The 18,049-nt window shown below is 45.0% G+C and overlaps 1 protein-coding gene across 1 annotated transcript in view; it reads left to right on the top strand.

Moving 5' to 3' along the window:
- LOC119953293 (dynein heavy chain 9, axonemal-like) overlaps nt 1–18,049 on the top strand; it is a 686,444-nt gene that overhangs the window by 188,154 nt on the left and 480,241 nt on the right. Inside the window, exons 27-28 of the mRNA XM_038777408.1 lie at nt 967–1,123; nt 6,033–6,137. Coding sequence (XP_038633336.1) covers nt 967–1,123; nt 6,033–6,137 — 262 coding nt within the window. The remainder of the gene's footprint in view (nt 1–966; nt 1,124–6,032; nt 6,138–18,049) is intronic.

The raw sequence follows: 18,049 nt of genomic DNA, 5'->3' as shown, positions 1-18,049 counted from the left end.
CCCATTGTGCCTTGGCGGCAGCTGCCCCAAGCTTGAGTGCATCCCTCAGCATGTAGTCCTGGACCTTGGAATGTATCAGTCTGCAACATGGGGTTGAGACAATTCTCTGCACTGGAAGATCAACAGGTTTCGGGCAGGCAAAAGAGCATCTTTTGTCGAGCTGACGATCCTCCAGCAGCAGTAGATGTTTGCCTCAGTGTGAGTCCCTGGGAACTGACCATAAAGCGCAGAGCCCTGTGTCACAAAGGTGCTCAGAATGAACCTTGACAAATGTCACTGCAGCTCTCCACATCACCTTTGCAAAGACACTACTGGTTTAGCCAGAGTCAGCCAGCGATGAGAATGCTTTCCCCTGAATTTTCCGAGCATTTTATTTATCCCTCTACTGTTAAGTTGTCTCTTTTTTGGTGCAGTTGTGTCTCACATTGGTGTATGAGGCCAACTTTCTGGTACAAAGTTGTTCCTTTCAACTTGAGCTAGACAGAAAGTGTGAGCGGCACGGCTCACGGCAGAGGCATCATGGGAAACCCTGAGAATCACCTTGGCTAATAAAATCCATTGGCCAATAAAGCTTGTAAACCCAATTCTCTGCATAAAGGAATTTTTTCCAATGTTGCCTTTGACCCATTATAACCTCGAATGTTGCTGAAAAAATAGATACTCTGCCAATCAGAGCCCAGTTGCCAACCAACCATCACTCTCCTCATGCAGTATAAAGTTGTTGTTTTCCCCCGACACTGATATTCTTGTGAATTGTTCTGATGAGTGCAAGATGACAAAATGTATTATATAGTGCAGAACACCTACCACCATTTAAACCGTACTGAAAATCTTTGTGTTGAAAGGGTACACTATTTGTCTGTTTCGCTGTGTTTGAAAGATTTGGTTTTACTGTTCTTGTGCTTCCAGCCCACCCACCACTTTCTCACAACTTGTGCGTGTTCTTGTTTCTTTGACTGACTTTAGATGTTACATCACTTTGACCCAATCCCTGCACCTGACGATGAGTGGAGCTCCAGCTGGGCCAGCGGGAACAGGGAAGACCGAAACCACAAAGGACTTGGGCCGAGCGCTGGGAATCATGGTCTACGTATTCAATTGCTCTGAACAGATGGATTACAAGGTATCGGATCTCCGCTGTAGCCTCACAAAAACATCTCACACATTTGTAGAACCGCTACCATGTAGCTAGGAAGGTTATCTGCAGTTTCATTGACCTGTCCTCTTCAGTTTATCTTTATGGTATTGATTTTTACTGCGATGCTCCTTGTTAGCTTTGCACAGTTTGAGTGTCAATTTACCAGGCTGGGGAGAAACATTTGAGGGTGACCCTGGTAAGACCTGTAAGTGTGTTATTTATCTGCTGAACTTACACATGGATGGGAGCCTGCTTGTCTCAACATGGATAATAATAAATATTAATGTTGCAATATCAGCTATGAAGTTTTTCTGACAAAATCACTTAACGGAAACTTGTAAAGATGATGGTGATTTCTATCGATGCCAGTTTTATGTTGTTCACGATTCTTCAGGATGTTAAACATACCCTTCTTTATTGAATATACCCGCACTCCAGGTCTGCCCAAGCCACACACCACCTGGGGGTAGTCTCCAGCTCCCAGCCATCCAACTTTCTAGTACTGGAGTTACTCCATTTCTCTATGATTGTGATTGGTCTTTACTCTGCACTGGGTTTCAGCTGTAATTGATAAAGCTGTGAATGTGGGGGATTGCTGTGTATTGGAGGTCCAGAAAGGTTATCCTAATTTATATTTCCTCGGCGGGTTTTCAAAATTATGCTGCTTCCCCCAAGCCTCAAACACATTCTGGATCATTGTGATTAAGTGCCATGTATTCTGTGTGTAAATCACATTTTCATGTGAATTTATAGCCTAGCGTTGTGTCTTATTTATCAACTGAAGTGATCATTTGGCCCTTGGATGTGATACAAGTGGAACTATATTGATGTGATTTTCCCTGATTCCAAGGTGTTCAAAGCTGTGATCATGAGTCAGTCATGATCTATTTGAAAAATCCAGCTCACTGGCATGTTCTGGGCTGAGCCCCACCCAGCGTACCAGTGCAGTGTATGAACAATGTACTAACTCAACTCTTGCCTGACTCTCTGTAATTGTTAGGTAGCAGGGAGGGGTACCTGCCTCCTGACTTTTAAAATAACTGCATGCCCTTTTCTCCATGAGATGGCCAGGGATTAGCCCTGACTCCCCCATTCCCCTCAATGCATGATGAGAAAAGTTGTTTGTAACATATCCAGGGGTTAACTAAATCACCCGCGCTGTGGCTCTAGCGAGAGCTACAACTGGCGGCTGCACTATTGCAGAATAATTACTGGAGAAGGACATTTACACGTGTTGTGTTATTCTTGTTTAAAATTGAACGCAGTTTGCAGTTTTCCAAATGAAGCTAAAAGCATCGAGCATAAACCACTTTGGTCTACAAATTGGTGATGTTACTGCTAAATTCCAAATCTTGTGCATCAATCATTTTAAGCCTTTCCCAGTCTGAGCTGCATATATGTGCAAGGTATAATCTGCTTCGATAATGATCCAGAGGGGAGGACATACCCACTCAAATCAATTTATTTGGAAACCTATTATTCCCGTGTCAAATGACATAAAGGCAGGTATTTTATGCTGGAATGCTTGAAGTGTCTGTAAAATGTAATTTTGAGTGAATCATGCAGCTTGAAAGTTTCAATGGATCAAACAGTTAAGTACTAGTCAAGTAACCAACTCATTATTAAGCAAAAACATTCCACGTTGATCCATTGAAACTTAAAACACTGGCTTGCGTGCAGATTATCAATACCGGTCCTCCTGTCTCGCCTCATCAGTCCAAAATAATTATATGGCTGCATCTTATACTTAAAGCTTCAAGTATATTGTGACGACGCAATAGCCATTGTCATAATACCTGTGATATCTTTTGACACAATCTATCAGTTGAATCAGGCATTATGTGGTGAACAGACTGTTGTGAATATGAACTTGTTAAATCAGAGTTAAAGGAGCAGCGTTGCCATGGTAATATAAGTCTTGAAATACACCAGAATGTAAGAAAATAAGCTGTTTAATAGCAGTTTTGGGACAAGTAATCTGTGACATTTTTATGGCTAGTTATTATAACAGGCATCTGGAAATTTATTTTACACTGGTTAATGCCTTTGTTAATTTGGAATCCGTAAGAATTGCATGTGAAGAAGTACAATGTTCATACGTTACTGCCACACAGCACATTCCAGGGCAGCACGGTAGCATAGTGGTTAGCACAATTGCTTCACAGCTCCAGGGTCCTAGGTTCGATTCCCGGCTGGGTCACTGGCTGTGCGGAGTCTGCATGTTCTCCCCGTGTGTGCGTGGATTTCCCCCGGTGCTCCGGTTTCCTCACACAGTCCAAAGATGTGCGGTTAGGTGGATTGGCCATGTTTAATTGCCCTTAGTGTCCAAAACAAAAGGTTAAGTGGGGGTTACGGGGATAGGGTAGATACGTGGGCTTGAGTAGAGTGTTATTTGTAAGGGCTGGTGCAGACTAGTTGGGCCGAATGGCCTCCTTTTGCACTCTAAAATAAAAAAGAATTCTATGATCCTCAGCACTTGATTCCCCACTGAGTAGAGATGAAGATACAGTTAGCAGCACGGTTATCTTATTCTGTCGACCTATTGTCGCCGTGGTTCAAATGTCTTTTCTTTTAATTCTGATTACAATTTTTAAAAAAACACACAAAACTTATATTTTTATAACATGCCTAACCCTAAGAGTGAAGGGAAAGGAAGCACTTTTGATGACAGCTCAAGAATCTGTGCTCCTTGAAAATGCCCCCCTCGCTAATAGTTTGCTCCTTAAGTAATGTACCTTGTTCTTTATGCTGAACTAAACTCAGGGCAAGGATCCCCCCCCCCCCCCCCCACCTCCCCAACACCAGTGTGGCGGGTTTTCTGACAGCGGAGGTGGGCCATCATTCGCAGATGGGTTCCTTGGTGGCGTGGCCGGTGAACAATGCAAATGGTCATTGACTTCAGCGGGATTGGAAGATCCCGCCATCAGCTGATGGCGAAGTGCCTTCGCCGGCAGAAATTCCCAGCCCCAAATTATCATCCAAGTTTGTATCATTCAAGCTGCAGGTCAGGAGTTTTAGTGGATTGAACATTTCTTATTTGCAGACAACATGACATTTAACTAAAACATTCTAATGCATCTTGTCACCATCTTCTTGAGCGAATTATGAAATTATAAGCAGAACTAGAATGAGTGAGGCTGGCGGAGTCCTCCTGCAAAGAAACAAAACTCCAGTCTCTCGCCACAGCAGTGCTCCCATTCCCCCACGGCAAAATGTACATCCTGCCCAGTGGTGGTAGCCACACTAAGGACATGGAACCAAACGAGGCAGCACTTTGATTTAACTGGGTTGTTCTCTATGGCCCCCATCTGCAGTAACCACAAATTCCCACCAGCCATGCTGGATGCCACCTTTAAATAATGGAGCCAGGACGACGGGGTTGCTGGCTGTCAGGGACTTTTACATGGGAGGCAGATTCGCTACCCTGGATGAACTAATGGAAGAACTGGAGCTACCGACAGGACAGGCACTCCAACACCTTCAAATCGAACACTTTCTCCACAAGGAGACGACGAGGTACCCTAGGGCCCCAAGAGACACTTTACTGCAGGAGCTAATAAACATGGATAGTAAGGAAAGGGGGAACTGTGGGGATATCTGTGGACAACCACTTTAAATGGTAAGGACCCCACTGGACGGAGCTTAGCAGAAATGGGAGGACGAACTTGGGACAGAAGTAGGCTAGGGACTCTGGAGTGATGCACTGAGTCGGGCCAACTCCACCTCCTCCTGTGCAAGGCCAAGCCTCATGCAGTTTAAAGTGGTGCACAGAGCACACCTCACCAGAATCTGAATGAACAGGTTCTTCCTGTAGGTGGAAGATAAGTGTGAACGGTGCCATTGAGGCCTGCCAACCACACTCACATGTTCTGAGCATGCCTCAGACTTGTCGGGTTCTGGACAGCCTTCTTCGAGGCAATGTTCAAGGTTGTGGGAGTGAGGGTGGAACTGTGCCCAAGACTCTTCGGGGTGTCGGACAAGCAAAAACTACAGAGGGGAAGACGGCCGATGCCTTTGCTTTTGATTCCTTAATCGTGTGTCGGAGAATCCTGCTCGGCTGGCGATCAGGAGCACCACCCACAGCTGCAGTCTGGCTGACAGAAGATCAAGTACACCATCCGAGGAACAGAGGATGGCTTCCACAAAGCATGGGGGCTATTCATCAGCTTGTTCCAAGACCTGAGCAAAGCCAATAGTGATTAGGAAGAAAGTGGGAAGGGGGGGTGGGGGGGGGGCGTGTGGAGAGCAGACAAGAGCACACATAGTGGAGAGGAGGAGAGGGGGGAGGGGGTGGGGAGCCCTCTCGGTGGGGAGCACCCCCCTCCCTCCCTCACTGAACCCACAAAGAGAACAACAGGAACCGCAGAAGAGAGGAGTGGAATACAGCAATATGACACCACTGTGGAAGGTGGTGCCAGGAAGGAGCCAGACTATCAATGGGGGGGAGGGGGGGGGGGGGAGGGGGGGGGGGGTGATGACAGGGGGATGACGGGGGAGGGGGGGGGTGCAGACAGAAAGATTGTATGCAAAATTTGTAAATAAGAAACGTCATACCGTGTAAACATCAGGTGCGCTACATGTTAAACTGTTGTGCTGTTAAATGTTGAAAATGCCAATAAAAATACATTAAAAGAAACATGATCTTATTGAAAGGCGGAGCAGGCTCGAGGGTCTGAATGGCCCACTTCTACCCCTAATTCAAATGGATCCTATTTGCTAGTCTTCTTAACTTTTCCTCCCACCTGCAAAGATTTGTTGACATACATCCACATCTCTCTGTTACTGCACCCCCTTAAACATTGTACAGTTTAGTTCACGTTACCTTCCCTCATTATTACTGCCAAAAGGTATCATTTCACAATATTGATTCATCTGTTTTTTTGATCTCCGGCAGTCATGTGGCAACATCTACAAAGGACTGGCGCAGACTGGTGCCTGGGGCTGTTTTGATGAGTTCAACAGGATCTGTGTTGAAGTGCTCTCTGTGGTAGCAGTGCAGGTGAGTGGTGGAACTTGGTTCCATGGGATCATAGAATGATCCAGCACAGATGGAGGCCATTGTAACTTTGTAATTATGCCAGCTGTTTGAAAGAAATATCCCATTTGTCGCACTCTCCTGTCCTTTGTCCAAAGCCCTGCAAACCTCTCCAATTCAGTTATTTACCCAATTCCTTTTTCAAGGTTACGGTTGAACCTGCTGGTATCATCCTGCACTTTTCCCTGGCCCACTCTTCCATTTGACCCTTACCCTCATGATATTCAGCAGTCGAGTACACAAATCACAGTTGATTTGTTTCTAGGTCGTACCCACATTGTGTAATCTGGATGCAAACATCGAAACGTGTTTCCAGCTCACTGTGCCTGACTGTACAAAACCTGGCTGCATGTGTGCATGCGGCTTGATGTTTCCTGGAAATTAGTGACTCGCAGCAATATAACAATAGTGCCTTGTGCTGTACGATTGAGTTAAAGCACAGTGCCAACCTATCCAGTGTGCAGTGAGCACATTTTCTCTAAAGTTAATATTCTGTAGTGCCTCGTGAGTATATTTTTGCAATATGACACAGTTATAATAATGAAATGGCAAGCTAACTCTGTGAAAGTCAATTCCTTTCATTTCAGTTTATCCATGGGAGAAATAGAACAGTGTATTACTTTCATTCTCTGTCTCTCTTGCCTGAAGGAAACTTCAAGACATAATGCACGGACATTTTCTGCTTTACCTGATTTTGTTTGGTGCACTATTATCAAACGGCCTTCATTCGAGATCTGTAGATCTTTTGATGTAAAGTCCTTGGGCCAAATCCATGCAAATTAATTGTATACCTGAAGGGTTATAAACATATTTTCTGACTCGTGGACCTTGAGTTTAAATCCCTCCTTGCCCTGAAATATTGATGCATGGGAGGGAGTTAAGATGAGATTCATCTACCGATATGAGGTAGCAAGATCCTGCCTGCCAGCATCTTATCACCATGAATCAGAAGTTGGTTGTGGTTCCCACTGCAGACAAGTGATGAGCGAAAGTGTTATCGGTGCTCTAATGTGATTTTGCACGATGAGCCAGAGATTGGGGGTCCTCCTGATGTCAAATCTATCCTAAATATTTGTCAGTAGGAGCCAGAAGCCCCAGGATAAGTTTGGAACATGATGTTTTCATAGGCCAGGAGCAGAAGGAATGCTCCCCCAGGCCCAACAAAGAGCCTTTGCTCGTCCTCAGCCCCAGTTTTATACCTATCTCTTGGCACTATCATTGGCTGCCCAGCACCAACTTTATGTCAAGGGTGGTTCCCCTGCCATCCTATGGTATCTAGTCTCATTTTTTGCTCATACCCTCAGAAATATGGTTGACTTTGGGAGTCAGATTGTGGCTGCAGAGTTAAAAAGTTTTGGCCCTCACACAGAGATCACTGTGGAGGTTTGCCTCCAGCCAGTTTCAAACGTGCCCTGGTGTTTCCAATCCTCCCACTTTCGGAAAGGGTCCACATGAATCGGCAATTAGTGTCAGCAGGTATCACCACTCAGGAGAAATGGTCTTGTGTGTGCAGTTTACGCATAATGCCATGGCTTGCAACCAGATTGCTTTTCACAGAATTTCACAGAATTTACAGTGGAGAAGGAGGCCATTCGGCCCATCGAGTCTGCACCGGTTCCTAGAAAGAGCACCCTACCCAAGGTCAACACCTCCGCCCTATCTCCATAACCCAGTAACCCCACCCATCACTAAGGGCAATTTTGGACACTACGAGCAATTTATCATGGCCAATCCACCTAACATGCACATCTTTGGACTGTGGGAGGAAACTGGAGCACCCGGAGGAAACCCACCCACACACGGGGAGGATGTGAAGATTCCGCACAGACAGTGACCCAAGCCGGAATCGAACCTGGGACCCTGGAGCTGTGAAGCAATTGTGCTATCCACAATGCTACCGTGCTGCCCTTTGTCTGACCACTGCTGATCACCCGGTTATTCAGAAACACAAATGTCCTTACCAATTGCGAGGATGGTGGAATGAGGGAGCCAGTGAACATTGCTGGTGAATTCTGCGAGTTCTGAAAGAGCAATGGGGGAAGGGAAAGAGAAAAAAAAATCACAAACTGGGGAGAGAGAAACAAACTGGGGGAGGGAAGGGGAGAGAGAGGTAAATAACAATCTGTGGAGGGAGAAGGTGAACAGCACAAATGAGTGAGAGTTCCCATTGGCATGTGTGATCACAGAGAGTGGTCAAGATCTGGAATGCGCTGCCTCAGATTGTGGTGGAGACAGGTTTAATTGAGGCACTAGAAAAAGGAATTAAATAATTGTCTGATAAGGAAGAACAATGCAGGGTTAGGGGCGAAGGCTGAGGAATGGAGTGTGAGTGTCAGTGAATTAAATTGGGTTTGTCTATAGCTTTATTCATTATTTTTGTAACTCAAAGTTACAAAAATGTACGAAACCTATAAATCTGCACAATTGGTGTTTCTCATTGTGGTCAACACTGTCCAAATATTAGCATCTTTTAGTTAAACACTATTTATCTTTAATCTTTCTATTTTTGTTCATTCCTTGGTTTATAAATTGTTATTCATCTGACTAGTAAACAAAAAATGGATGATTTTAGTTGGGGCTTTGCTGTACTAAGCTAACTATAATAACATCTGCAAATTTTGATAAGTGTCACATGAGGAAATGCCATTTATTAAGCAGCATGTGAGTGCTGTCACATGATCAAATTCCATATCATCAAATGCTGCATGATTATATCTCCAAGAATGTTCAAAATAGATTTGGCAACCCTAACGTGCCCCCCCCCCCGCCAAAAAAAAACACCCCACTGCAAGAGCTAAAATCGAGGCCTAGGTTTCTGATGTAATTGATTTGTGGGGTTCATGTACTTCCAGAACTGTACCCCACCCCCGCCCCGAGGACCCGAGACCAGGGTCCTTAAAGCAGGTGACAGGGTCCTTCATTAGCATATGCATGGGACCAAATGCCTGTTTTGTTAGCTCCCCCTGATGCATGAAAAATGCGAGTACACAGCTATTGATCAGACTTCCTTCAGGTGTCCTTGTCTCGGTAGAACATGGCTTCCCAAAATTTGTGGTTTCTGTTTCCATTTTGCACTTGTTAAACGTGTGAAATAGATGCCAATTTGAAAGGCCTTGTGCATATATTTGCTGATTTGTTCTGGTTGGTATTCCTTTTCAAATTGTAACTGCTGAGGAACAATTTCACGACCATTGGCATTATTGATACATTGAAGACGGTGACTTAATTAAATCTCAGTAGCATTTTGGCAAAGCTGCTGGAAGTAGAGATTTGAGAGATCATTGTGTCACATTGTACCTGAAACCACTATCCCACCTGTATCACTGGCAGATCTTTATTTCTGTGGGGAAATGAAACTATTCTAGCTTAATCGTAATATTAATAATAATCTTTATTAGCGTCGCAAGTCAGCTTGCATTAACACTGCAATGAAGTTACTGTGAAAGTCTTAGGGAACTCTTACCGGATGTTCAAATTGTTGGTTGATTTTTCTGATTAGGGTTTCATCCAGATTAATATTGAGGACAGAAAGTCCTAAAGGTCAGTCTGGTCATTAAAGGATTAAATTAAATTGTTAATACTGAAGCCTGGGTTATCATATTTTGAAATATCACGCAACAGGGTCCCTCATACAAAAAAGATTGAAATCTATTTCTGCACAAACATTCCTGCAGTTTTTAAAAGTCAAGTCGGATGAGTCATAACTTTTGAAACAATCAATATCTCATTTGTTACTATTTGGAGATGGTAAAACAGCAGACAGCAGGAGACTTTCTGAAGGAGGCTGAATCAGAAAGGATAACAACAGTAACAACGCCACCACTGATTTCCTGGGTCTTACATTTGTTTATGATTAGCAACTGGTAACTGGAGACCTGTTACTCTTCAAGTCTGAACTTGCTCTATTGGAAGCCAGCAGTGTAACTATGGCAATGTTTACCCAGCAAGAGTTCATTACGTTGCCTTAATCTATTTGTGCTTCCTTCTCCAATGAATCACCTAGGCACTGGAAATGGCAACAGCAGTCTCTGCCCTGTCGACCCTGTCGACCCTTAGTAAGTCCTCCTTACTAACATCTCGGGGCTTGTGCCAAAATTGGGAGAGCTACCTCACAGACTAGCCAAGCAACAGCCTGACACAGTCATACTCATGGAATCATACCTTACAGACAATGCCCCAGACTCCACCATCACAGTACCTTGGGTATGCCCTGTCCCATCGGCAGGGCAGACCAGCAGAGGTATACAGCCGGGAGGAGTTACACTGGGAGCCCTCAACATTGGCTCCGGATTCCATGAGGTCTCATGGCAACAGGTCAAATATGGGCAAGGAAACCCCCTGCTGATTATCCATCCAAACTCAAGTGATTAATCAGTACTCTTCCATGTTGAACACCATTTGGAGGACGCACTGAGGGTGGCAAGGGCACAAAATGTACTTCGGGTGGGGGACATTAATGTTCATCACCAGGCTTGGTCGCACCACTACAGACTGAGCCGACCGAATTCTAATGGATATAGCTGCTAGACTGGGTCTGCAGCAGATGGTGAGAAAACCAACGAAGTGGAAAAAACATAACCACATCCTCACCAACCTGCCTGCCACAGATACGTCTGTCCATGACAGGTAGGAGTGACCACCACACAGTCCTTGTGGAGACAAAGTTTCCCGCCTTCACATTGAGGATACCCTCCATCCTGTTGTGTGGCTCTCCACCGTGCTAAATGGATAGATTTCAAATAGATCTAGCAACTCATAATGTGCAATCATGAGGCGCTGTGGGCCATCAGCAGCAGAATTGTACTCAACCACAATTTTTAATATCATGACGCAGCATATTCCCCACCCTACTATTCACAGCCAAGCCAGAGGATCAACCCTGGTTCAATGAAAACTGCAGGAGATCAGGCCGGAGAAACACCAGGCATATCTAAAATTGAGTGTCAGCTTTGTGAAGTTACAGCACAGGACTACTTTCGTGCCAATCAGCATAAGCAGAAAGTAATAGAACTAAGCAATTCACAAGCAATGCATCAGATCTAAGCTCGGCAGTGCTGCCACATCCAGTCGTGAATGGTGGTGGACAATCAAACAACTCACTGGAGGAGTAGGCTCCACAAATGTCCCCATCCTCAATGAAGGAGGAGCCTAGCACATCAGTGCAAAAGATAAGGCTAAAGCATTCGCGACAATCGTCAGTCAGAAGTGCCAAGTGGATGATCCATCTCGGTTTGCTCCAGAGGTTCCCAGCATCATGGATGCCAATATTCAGCCAATTCAATTCACTCCACATTATATCAAGAAATGCTGAAGGCACTGGAGACTGCAAATACTATGAGCCCTGATAATATTTTGACAATAGTACTGAATGCTTGTGCTCTAGAACTTGCTGTCCGAGTTAAGCTGTTCCAGTGCAGATAAACATTGTCATCTACCCGCCAATGTGGAAAAGTCAGGGTGGAGAGCGACTTGGAGGGGAACCACCAGTTGATGATGTTCTTCTGCATCTGCTGCACTTTTCCTTCCAGATGGCAGAGGTCGTGGGTTTAGATGGTGCTGTCTAAGGAGGCTTGGTGAATTCCTGCAGTGCACCTTGTAGGTGGTACACACTGTTGCCACTGTGTCGGTGGTGGAAGGAGCAAATGATTGTGGATCAGGTGCCAATTAAGTGGGCTGCTTTGTCCTGGATTGTGACGAGCTTCTTCATTGTTAATGGAGCTGCATCTATCCAGGCAAGCAGATAGCTTTCCATCACACTCCTGGACAGGCTTTGGGAAGTCAGGAGATGAGTAACTCGCCACAGGATTCCTAGCCACTGACTTACTCTTGTAGCCATGGTATTTATATGGTTCATCCAGCTGAGTTTCTGGTCAATGGTAACCCCCAGAATGTTGATAGTGGGGGGATTCAGTAATGACAATATCATTGAATGCCATGGGGCAATATTTAGACTCTTTCTTGTTGGACATGGTCATTGCCTGGCACTCGTGTGGCACAAATGTAACTTGCCACTTGTCAGTCCAAGCCTGGATATTGTCCAGGTCTTGTTGCATTTGGACTGAGACTGCTTCAGTATCTGAGGAGTGGAGAATGTTGCAGAACATTGTGCAATCATCAGCAACCATCGCCACTTCTAACTTTATGATGGAAGGAAGGCTATTGATGAAGATGGTTAAGGCCGAGGGCACTCCCCTGAAGAATTCCTGCAGTGATGTCCTGGAGCTGAGGTGACTGACCTCCGACAACCACAACTATCTACATTTGTGCCAGTATGAGCCCAACCAGCAGAGAGATTTTCCCCTAATTCCCGTTAACTCCAGTTTTGCTAGGGCTCCTTGATCCCACACTCAGTCAAATGTGACCTTCATATTAAATCTGTGCCAAAGGGTTGCTTAATCTGTGGGTGTATAGAGAAGTCTTAGTATCCATATACACAAATCCTTAAAGGTGGCACTGCACTCTGTGAGGTGGTTAACAAAACATATGGGTTACTTGGGTTTATAAGCAGAGGAACAGAATATAAAAGCAACCAGATCATTCTAGAATTTTATAAATCACTGGTTAGGCCTTTTCTGGAATATTGCGGAGAGTTCTAGGAACCACACTTCAGTAAAGATGTAAAGGCCTTAGAAAGGTTACAGTGGTGGTTCATCAAGCTGTTAAGGATGAGGGACTTCAGTTATGAGGAGAGCTTGGAAAAGTGGACCAGAGAAGGTTAATATGTGACCTGAGGGAGGTTTACAGGAGGATGAGAGCTTTTTGTGCAATAGATTGAGAAAAATTATTTCCCTGCCACAGCACTGAAACAGTCCTTAACATGATCACAGGTGACAAACCATTGACTACGGCAATGGTAAACCAAATTTTCTCATCCTTCTTGGTGCCTTATAACCTTTTGACATATTTAAGCACACCATCCTCCTCCATTACCTGTTGCCTGAAGTTCAGATGGCCTCTGCCTGATTCCTTTAATTTCTGTTCAGTTGTTGCTCTCCTACGTTAGCTTCTCTTCCCATTCCTAGTATTATATCTACAGTCCCCAACGGATCTATCCTTCACTGTCCCCACATTCTCATCTGTAGATCCTCTCTCTGCAACATCATCCAAAAACAAATCATCAGACTGCACAAATACGTTGACGATACCTCACTCACTCTCACCACCACCTTTTTTGGTCCTTCTACAGCCTCTGATTTGCCATGCTGCTTCTATCATATTCACTTCGGGAGGAGTAGAAATTTCCTCTTACAAAATACCATTGATTTTGGTTCATGCCAGGAATCGTCAACTCCATACTCCTGCCGACCTTGTGAGGCTGAACCCGACTCTTAACAGCCTCACTATCCTATATCGTCTGATGCTGAACCACTGGCACCACATCTTCTCCATCACCAACATTGCCAATTTCCATCTCTGCAGTATCACCAGTTTCTGCCCAAGCCTCTGCCTAAGGCCTGCTGAAACGCTCATTAATGCCTTTTTCACCTCCAGCCTTGACTACTCCCACGCTCATTTAGCCAGCCTTCCCGTAAACTTCAGCTGATCCAAAACTTTGCTACCCTTATTCTAATCATAACAAGACCCAATCATCCATTACCCCTGCTCACTGACTTACTTTGTCTCCAGATCTGACAATGCCTCGGACTTCAAACTTTTTATCCTTGTGTCAAACCCCTCCATGAACTTGTACCTCCCCTTTTCCATGGTGTCCTCTAGCTCTACAATCCACCAGGATCTCTGCACTCCTAATTCTGCTCTCTTGTACAGCCACTCTTGGCACCTGTGTTGCTGACAGGTCTAATGGAATTTCCTCCCTAAACCTTAGGCTTCTCTGTCCTCATTTAAGATATTCCTTATAATTTACTCGTTGACCGAACATTTTGTCCCATGTCTGAATAACAATGTGGTGCGGTGGTTAATCAAAATGTGTGTACGTTACTGATGGAATAGACGTTCTTCTTTTGCTTGTGTAGATTTCTTCTCTCTTCTTTAAACGTTGTAGCCATCCTTCACTGGTGGACTTAGGCAGTCAGAGTTTGAAAACTGTGAAACTACAGAAGGCATCACAGCTTTGCTTTCTGATGGAACCATCAATTCACCAGACACGTGTTTCCGATGTGAATCTAGCCTTTAATTGACTTACTTCAGAGCCAGCCTGTTACCTGTCGATGAACTCGTAGTGACACAGGCTGACTCTGGACACGGATACTTATACAGCTGCACTAGGGGGAGGAGTCGTGGGCAGAACCAAGGGTGGAGCCCAGTACAAGTTCCTAAGTGCTCCCAGCACTACTCCCCCTAGTGGTAGGATGGCGCTACTGCGCTTATAATAACAGTGTGAATTAGTATATATACATTCATATATTACATTCACCACACTTTCCAGTAAGGGTCAGTGGCTAATCTGGCTGATTTATTTACCTGCCAAACCCGAGTCTTGTGATTTAGAGGCCTATCCAAATCTGATAACTCAGCAGAGACCATGGGGCTGGATTTTCTGTCCCTGCGTCTAAGTGCTAATGCCAATGGAGGATCCGTGGTGTTTCACAACAGAAACATTGGTGCCACACCTGCACCGATTCCAGTACCGGTGAGTGGCTCGCACCGGCGTCGCGTGAAACACCCTTGGAACGCGCAAAAAATGGTGGGAGAATCGGCAGGTCCGTGCTGGACATGCGCAGGGCTGACAAGCTGCAGCCGCACATACGCCTACACCCCCCTCCCCCACACGCACTGATCACTAGGCCATGTACCCGTCCTCCCCGACCCACAGCCCACCTCCAGGCCACCCTCCACTACTGTCCCCAGCCCTGGCAGAAACCCTCCGGCCAGCGGCATGATTCTCGGCGGAGTATGGCGGTGCTGGACATTGCCCGAACGCCCACTCTCTCTCTCTGCAGCCGCCATGCCAGGCTCACGACCGCTGAGACCAAATGTGGCCCGCGTCGCGGGAACTCGGACCATCGGAGGTGGAGATTCGCGGGTGGGCCTGATCATGATAGTCAAACGGGATTGAAACTGCCCGATTTTGGCGTCAGGCAATGGAAAATACCACCCCATGGCTCTATCTGCGATCTTGTAACTTGTACGGTACAATTAATTTGCTGAATTTTAAGTTGTATTATGTCATTTTCTTATCTGTGCAGAAGTGCTGCTTTGTCTGATGTGGGCAAGCTGATATGCCACCTCAGAGTCTTACAGAATCATAGAGATTACAGCAAGAGAATGTGATTTAATGCCATTGTGGCTCCTCAAATCAAGCAATGTACAGCACTTTATTTTCCCCCTTTCTTCTGCACATTTAAAATTCACTGTTAATACTTTACTCATTTTCTTGTAAGTGATGTTTTAGTCTTTCCCTCAGCATTGACCCAGTACAGAAATCAATTTTCTGATGGAAAATGAATTATTTTAATTGGGCCTCGGGAAAACGTTCAGATATATGCAAGGAGAGATTTTTTCCCTCACCTCTCCCATCCCTTAGAAGCGAGTATTGCAACACCTAAATGTTTTTAAAATCTAGAATTTAAGCAATCTAGTTTCAAGTTCTTCTTCCTGGTAAATCTCCTTTGACTGTATATGGTTGGTGTGGTGGTACACTGCTACCTCACAGTGCCAGGGGCCTGGGTTCAATTCCGGCCTTTGGTGACTGTCTGTGGGGAGTTTGCACGTTCTCCCCGTGTCTGTGTGGGTTTCCTCCGGGTGCTCTGGTTTCCTCCCACAGTCCAAAGATGTGTAGGTTAGGTGGATTGACCATGGTAATTATCCCCTTAGTGTCCAAAGATACGCACTTTACGTGGGGTTACGGGATAGGGTGGGGCAGTGGGCCTCGGTGCTCATTCAGAGGGCCAATGCAGACTCTATAGGCCAAAAGGCCTCCTTCTGCACTTAGGGATCCTATGATTCTGTGACTGCACCTTCCACCAACTAGAAGGACGGGCAGTGACCCATGAAGATGTCACCATTTGCAAATTCCCCTCCAAGCCACACAACATCCTGACTTAGACCTACAAGTTATCCAGGGTCCAAAATCCAGAAGGACCCGAAAACTGGCTGCATTGAAGCTGGTATTCTGGGTTACAATAAAACTCTTTATTTGTTATTTTTTTGTTCATTATTTTATGTATAATAAGTAATTGCAAGACACAGAGGCTGATATCCATAAAATACTCACATCCAGCACATGCTTCATCCTGAGCTTCCCTGGTACGGTGTCCGGTACCTGTCCTTCGCTGTTGCTGGAACTCCCTCTCTAACAGCACTCTGGATGTACCTACACCACATGGACAGAAGCGGTTCAAGAAGGCAGCTCACCTAATCAAGGGCAATTAGGGATAGACAATAAATGCTGGCCTAGCCAGTGACACCTACGTCCTGTGAAATAATTTTTTTAAAATAGTGACGGTACATGGCACTCCACATCAAAAGAAAATGACAGAAAATTCAGTGTCATATTTTACACAACAGGAGTTTAAAAACAGCGTTCAATCTTAGTAATGAGGTGATGAATAGGGTCCAACTGCCCCTGAACCACACTGGGATGTGCCAGCTGTCCTCATTTTATTAGGAGCCATTTCATTGTGCTTTGACTATATGTTGTAAATATTGCTACATGGTCCCAAGTGCTTTCAGCCATCCTAGAATTATAACTTTGTTGATAACTACAAATGGAAAAAGGCAAAATGAAGGGAGAGCTTGAAGAATTGCGTCTGGTTTTGCTTTTGCTCGGAGGTGGGTTTTTTTGCCTACTATTATTCCAATTCAGTTCAATCTCATTTTCTCACTGATGCTATCATTTTGAGCATCAGGGTTGAAGATTAGGAAAGGAATTGAGGTAAATCAGAATGGGAGACAGAACAGGAGCCTGGGGAACTATCGAGTTGATGGAAAACAATTGGAGGACGAACATTTTAAATTTACCGAGCTGTAGATAAGAATGAGTTGCATTGAAAGAGAGAAAATTGCGAGTCCAAGTTAACTATGGTTTAGATCCTACCCTTTTGGCAGTATACCTGGTGCAATGCTGAGCAAGGCTCTGAGAATTTGATTCCTCTGCTCATAGCTTCTTTTAGCTTTATTTTGGGCATAATAACAGGAAATTAACTGTGAGTGAGAAGCTTGGTTTATAACTGAGATGAATGGAGAGGGACAGAGGCAACAGAAAAATAGTAGCACTGTTGATATTTGAAAGTAGGCATAAGAGCATAAGACATAGGAGCAGAATTAGGCCACTCGGGCCATCAAGTCTACTCCGCCATTCAATCATGGCTGATATTTTTCTCATCCCCATTCTCCTGCCTTCTCCCCATAACCCCTGATCCCTTTATTAATCAAGAACCTATCTATCTCTGTTTTAAAGACACTCAGTGATTTGGCCTCCACAGCCTTCTGCGGCAAAGATTTCCACAGATTCACCACCCTCTGGCTGAAGAAATTCCTCCTCATCTCTGTTTCAAAGGATCGTCCCTTTCGTCTGAGATTATGCGCTCTGCTTCTAGTTTTTCCTACAAGTGGAAACATTCTCTCCAGGTCCACTCTATCCAGGCCATGCAGTATCCTGTAAGTTTCAGTAAGATCCCCCCTCATCCTTCTAAACTCCAACGAGTACAGATCCAGAGTCCTCAACCGTTCCTCATACGACAAGCTCTTCATTCCAGGGATAATTCTTGTGAACCTCCTCAGGACCCTTTCCAAGGCCAGCATATTGTTCCTTAGATATGGGGCCCAAAACTGCTAACAATATGCCAAATGGGGTCTGACCAGAGCCTTATACAGCCTCAGAAGTACATCCATGGTCTTGTATTCTAGCCCTCCCGACATGAATGCTAACACTGCATTTGCCTTCCTAACTACCGATGAACCTGCACGTTAAACTT

Source organism: Scyliorhinus canicula, chromosome 18 (genome assembly GCF_902713615.1).
Source record: "Scyliorhinus canicula chromosome 18, sScyCan1.1, whole genome shotgun sequence".
In the NCBI taxonomy this organism is placed as follows: Eukaryota; Metazoa; Chordata; class Chondrichthyes; order Carcharhiniformes; family Scyliorhinidae; genus Scyliorhinus; species Scyliorhinus canicula.
The sequence above is the reverse complement of the archived record's forward strand: the minus strand, read 5'-3'. Positions and strand labels throughout refer to the sequence as shown.